At 41.3% G+C, this 5,579-nt stretch overlaps 1 protein-coding gene and 1 non-coding gene across 2 annotated transcripts; one reads left to right on the plus strand and one right to left on the minus strand.

The window, feature by feature from the left end:
* Positions 1-1,258: 1,258 nt before the first annotated feature.
* Positions 1,259-1,762, minus strand: LOC147793266 (uncharacterized). The gene has a single exon (XM_087122188.1). The coding sequence runs from the start codon at positions 1,760-1,762 to the stop codon at positions 1,259-1,261; it is 504 nt and encodes a 167-aa protein (XP_086978314.1).
* A 1,510-nt stretch (positions 1,763-3,272) lies between these two features.
* LOC111791920 (small nucleolar RNA R71) lies at positions 3,273-3,378 on the plus strand. The gene has a single exon (XR_002814708.2). It is a non-coding gene; the product is annotated as a small nucleolar RNA R71 (small nucleolar RNA).
* Positions 3,379-5,579: the final 2,201 nt, after the last annotated feature.

Consider the following 5,579-nt stretch of genomic DNA (forward strand, 5'->3'; position numbering starts at 1 on the left):
TGTTGCGTACTGTCACCTTGTTTAAGGCTCTATAGTCTATGCACAGACGCAACGTCCCATCCTTCTTCTTCTGGAACAGTACGGGGGCTCCATAAGGGGCCTTTGCCGGGCAAATGAATCCCGCCTTCAGCAACTCGTCCAGTTGTTTCCTCAATTCGGCTAGCTCGGGCGGAGCCATCCGGTATGCGTTCTTCGCTGGCGGCTTAACCCCGGGGAGGAGTTCGATTTCGTGGTCAATGCCTCGACGAGGTGGTAGTGTTTGTGGTAGACTCTCTGGCATTATGTTGGTATAGCTGTCTAGTACTTCCTTGATTTCCTCTAGGACAGTCTCTTTGGTGGTTGCCTCTTCTATCAGTGGTATGGCCATGAATGTAGGTTCCTCTCGTGCGAGTCCCCTTTTCAGCTGTATGGCCGAGATCATTCGAAGATTACCTGGTTGCTTGATGCTTGCAGGTATTACTGTGGGGTTACGGTCGGTGACCACCAAGCATTTTGCCAATGGCATTGGGATGACCTTGTGTTCTAGGAGGAACTCCATCCCAAGTACCACGTCGAAGTCGTCCATGCGAACGACGACAAGGTCTAGCTCTCCAGTCCAATCCCCTATTTTGAAGGGGACTCCTTTGGAAACTCCCACAATAGGCAAGGCCTCGGAGTTGACAGCTTTCATTTTTCCCGGGTCTTTTCCTATGGTGAGTCCCAATCTTCTGGCTTCTTGATCGGCAATGAAGTTGTGGGTTGCTCCAGAGTCTATCAAAGTGCTCTTGTTCGGTCGAGAGTTTATTGTGGCATCTACGAACATGAGCCCCTTCTTTATTATCTCCTTCGGTTCGACTTTCCGTTGGAGGGCTGACAAGAATTTGAGTGCGCCCATTCGGGGGTTGTCGTGATCTTCCTTCTTGTCTAGCAAAGTCTCGACCCTTGCCTCATTGCTCTCTTGAATGGACACTTGGAGTGCAGTGAGAGAGGCCCGATGAGGACAGTAAGATACCTTGTGGGGGCCTTTACACAGTATGCATTGCAAAGGCGTCGTCGGGTGATTCTTTTGATGGTAAGGCCCTCGAGATGTCCCCGCTTGATTGTTCTGAGGAGGTCTATCCGTCCATCTATTCGGTCTGTTGGGGCTTCCATTTCGATGGACTGGTGGTCTGTATGGTTTGCCCCCATTGTTTGGGGCTGGTGTCGCTCTTCTTTGGGATCTTGCTTTGTTCCCACAGTCCACGAGTCTCTCGGCGCAGGCCATTGCGGCAGCTAGGGTTTAGACCCTGTTCTCATGTATCTTTGTTTTGGCCCACGGTTGTAGACCATTTATAAAGAAGAACACCTTGTCCTTCTCTGCTGTGCCCCTGATATCCAGCATCAGGGTTGAGAACTGTCTGACGTAGTCCCGTATGTTTCCAGTGTGTTTCAGGGCTACTATTTTCTCCATTGCTATGTGTCCTGCGTTTTCGGGGAGGAATTGTTCCCTCAACTCTCTCTTGAGGTCCTCCCATGAGTCGATGGTGCCCAATCCATCCTCGATGTCCTGCACCTTCGTACGCCACCACAGTTTGGCGTCATCTATGAGATACATCGCGGCTACAGTCACCTTCTTGTCGTTGGTACAAGCCGTTGTGGCTTTGAAGTACTGTTCGACGTCAAAGATGAAGTTCTCCAACTCTTTGGCGTCCCGATTCCCTTTGAAGGCTCTAGGGTCTGGGAACCTTAGTTTGTTGGATCCTGCATTAGTTTGTCCAGCCGTGACACCTTCCACGGCTTTCATGGTAACTTCAGTTCAAGTGCTCATGGCGGCCATCCTTTCTTGGAGGTCGTCGACTGTTGTTCTGAATTCATCAGCCAATCCATTGAACAAACTCATCATTGTGTTTTGTAGTACGTCGAACTCTTCGCCACGTCCCTCTTTGTGTGCGACAGAGCTATCCGGACTATCAGACGGTTTTGGGCTGCTCGTAGGAGCAACTCTTTCCTCGAGCGAGGTCACTCGAAACAACAGTTCTGCGATTGGCAACCCATCAAGGCGGTTGCCCATTGCGTCGACTTGGACGACTTTCTCACTCAGTTCGGTCACCCGTGTTTCCAGGAAACGGAGGGTGTCGACTTTGTCGTCGACATGATCTCGGTCTGTATGACGTTACGGAGCTAACAAAGCTCTGATACCACTTGACACAATCGCACTTTCGAAGGCAGCGGACTAGCGATTGTGCGGCACTCACTTTCCAGCGACAAGTGAGTTAAGCCAATTTGTTCTTGCGTCGCCTACGGCCAAGCGACGTACGGTCGAGCCTCTAGCCTCGGTTTTAAAAGAAGGTTTTAGAAAACGAGGAGAGAGAGAGATTTTAGAAAGAGAGATTTTAGAAAGAGACGTTATATAAGCAAGCAAGAGAAAGATAACAACGGCTTAGCATATATAACCTTGGGTAGGGAGAAGTTGACGACTAGTCATATCCCCCTATAGTACATTCTGGGCCATTTTAGTTCTGGCAGGCCTAGACATGATATTTTTGAGGTGTCATACGCTCTAGAATTACAAAAGGAAAAACACTAGAATGAAAAGACATGACAAGGGTTTGGCTTGTCATGGGCAATGCGGCCATGGGCAACATGCCCTGGACAAGCATGACTGTGACACACGGCTCGCAAGTGATGTCCTTAGTATATGCTGAGCTTGACTAGTTCTTTTGTTTAGGTATCGGCTTGTTGAGGATCATATTTTATTTGATTTTGTAGTCCAAAGTCGGGAGGTTAATTTACCTTAAATGGCATTTGTTGATTGTATGAGCTTTGTCCCTTCCATTAGAAGTTTTGATGGTTTCTCCACCTTGATTTTACCTGTTTGAGAATGAGTTATTCTTTTGGTTGTCTTCAGTATCTTGATTTCCCCGTATAAAAATTGAAACTAGATTATTTGAATATTGATTAAAAGTGTGTTCCTCTCCACAATATACACAAGATCCAACTATTGGTTGAGTCATTACAACTACAACTTCGACTGGTGCTTTAGTCGCAACGCTAGAGTCTGTAGAATATTAGCCAACGAAGTTATTGAACATTGATAAAGGTCAAAGCATAACTTTGAGTACCCATTGGGTATTCTTTCCTGGATTGCTCTTCATATCTGCCCACTGACAATTGTTAGCTGCTATTCTTTCTAGGATCTCAAAGTTTCATTGTACGTCTTTCACAAGATATCTCCATTGGTTGAAGCATCCACCACTTGTTTAGTAGAAATGTTTAGTCCATTGTAGAAAGTCTCCAATCAGATATAATGGAATAGTCTATGGTGAGGACATTTTCTAAGCATCTCCTTGAATCTCTCCCATGCTTCACTTAATGTTTCATCTTCAAACTATAGAAATGCAACAATTTCGTTTCTAAACCGTGCATTTCTAGTGTGTGGAAAATACTTGATAAAATCCTCTACTCAACTATTGCAAGAATCAATTGTTCCTAGTGCTAAGGTATTGAACCATGATTTAGCACCATCCCTCAAAGAACGAGGGAACAAACTCAGTCTAATTACGTTTTTATCCACTTCTTGGAATCGAAATGAGTCATTAACTCCCAAAACTTACTTTAGATGTAGGTGGAGATCTTCTTATGGCAGTCCATGAAATTGGCCAATGGTTCACATGATTTGGAACATCACGGGTTTTAGCTCAAAAGTAGTAGCTTGCATTTAGAGACCGATAATGCATAGATTTAGCTCTTCCACAACTGGGTGTGCATATGCTATGATTGTTAAATAAATAGCATTAGCAAAGATTTTCTCTAGATTAGCCATCACGGCTCGATTTTCAAACTCTAATTTGGTTGGGCTCAAAAGTCTCCTTGTTGTATATTTTGTCCCCATTCTCAACCTTTGCTCCTTCAACTTTCGCCTAAAGGTTCTCTCTATTTCGGGGTCAAAAATAAATTTTAAATCCGTAGGTGGGCTCATATACCAAATTCTGCAGCAAAAAAAAATCAACTTTCTATGACTCCTTTTCTACTACAACTAATAATAATCTACAAGTAAAGTAACTAAATTAGGTTTCCCATCAGCGACACCCAAAACTTTATTGCTTATGAAGGTATATAGTAAAATAGTGTGAAGATCATAAGAATAAGTGCAAGTATACACTGTCACAAGTAGGCAATAAGTAAATTAACAATTACATAGAGAACCTGTGATATGGAATCAACCCAAGGGAAAGTATGGAACGGATTACCTTGATAATCAAGATCAAGAGTAAAGAAAGCTCATTTCTAAACTCATAATTCGGATCACTCCACAAGATATTTGATCAATACCACTTGAATGACTATAGCATACAAGTTCTAAACACAAGATTTTGCAAAGAAAAAACTTAGCATTTTATTCTTTTTAATTCCAAAATGTGAGGTCTCTTATAAAAAATAAAAAAAATAAAAAAATAAAAAAAATAAAAAACTTTTAGAATCTTAACGTATGAGACACATAACTCCCAAATTAAATTGGTAACATAGGTGGGTTACATTAAAGACCAGCTTAAATATGACAAACAAATATTTAAATTCAATTGAATTCATTAAATGCAACTGAAAGTACATTTAATGCATCTCTTTCTTGAAGCTCATCTTTGCATAACATATAAGGGAGGTCTCCCATGTCTTCAAGAATTTCCTTTGATGAGCTCACCGTACCTTGTATATAAGTGTACAAGATTTGTTGTAGCTTCTTGACTCTCGTCCTTGTAATTGGACCTTGAGATATGAAAATTTCTTGATCGTGGTTCATATCACTTTCGAATAAGAGAGCAACTATGTATATAAAGTTGTCAACTAAATAAACATGTAAATTAATAATAACAGCTTTGTAAGAAGCTAAAATCACACCATCATCATGCTTGAATTACATACAACTTTCTTGCCTCCCTATAAGGTTTAGTTCTCCATAGTAACTAATTTAAACCGAAATCAACATTTTAATCATATAAAATTAATACAATAAGTAAATAGAGGAAGGGATTAGAGAGATGTCAAACTTTGTTGTTGGTTGAAGTTTCCTCTTTGGAGCTCTCTTGTCCACCTCTTTGCCTTTATATATTTTTCTTGGTGTATTTTTCCTTATGTTGTCATCCACGGCAGAATTAGGGTTTTTCTTTTCTTTTCATTTCTCGTTTCTACAGCAGCACCACCTCGTGTTCTTCCTTTCCACTTATGTCTTTTAGTCTTTTCCATTTGTGGCTTCCTTCTTTTTTTTCTTTTTTTGGAAACCTTTCCCCTTTTATATTGTTTCTTTTTTCCCATTTAGGGTTGAGAAGGGGTAGTTCGTCCACCTAGGTAGCTTTTAATTGGGTAGTCAACCATCCACGTGACTTGCTAATTTGGATTAAAATTTTCATGTCATCCTCAATAATTTTGGGGCTAGAATCGTCAGAGAGTTGTCTTCAAATTTGCTACACCATCATGATTCAATATAATTATTTTACCTTTTATAAAATAATTCAATTCTATGAATAGTTAGGCTTGATTCATGTAAATTGATCCTCTTATTATGTTGACCACAATTAACTATTTCCTGCTTACTAATTAGAATAAATAGAGTAATTATTGAGAAA

This window comes from Cucurbita pepo, chromosome 3 (assembly GCF_057944985.1).
Source record: "Cucurbita pepo subsp. pepo isolate OVF chromosome 3, ASM5794498v1, whole genome shotgun sequence".
Taxonomy (NCBI): domain Eukaryota; kingdom Viridiplantae; phylum Streptophyta; class Magnoliopsida; order Cucurbitales; family Cucurbitaceae; genus Cucurbita; species Cucurbita pepo.

Coding starts and splice junctions, on each gene's coding strand:
- LOC147793266 (XM_087122188.1), bottom strand. CDS start 1,762: ATGAAAGCCGTGGAAGGTGTCACGGCTGGACAAACTAATGCAGGATCC.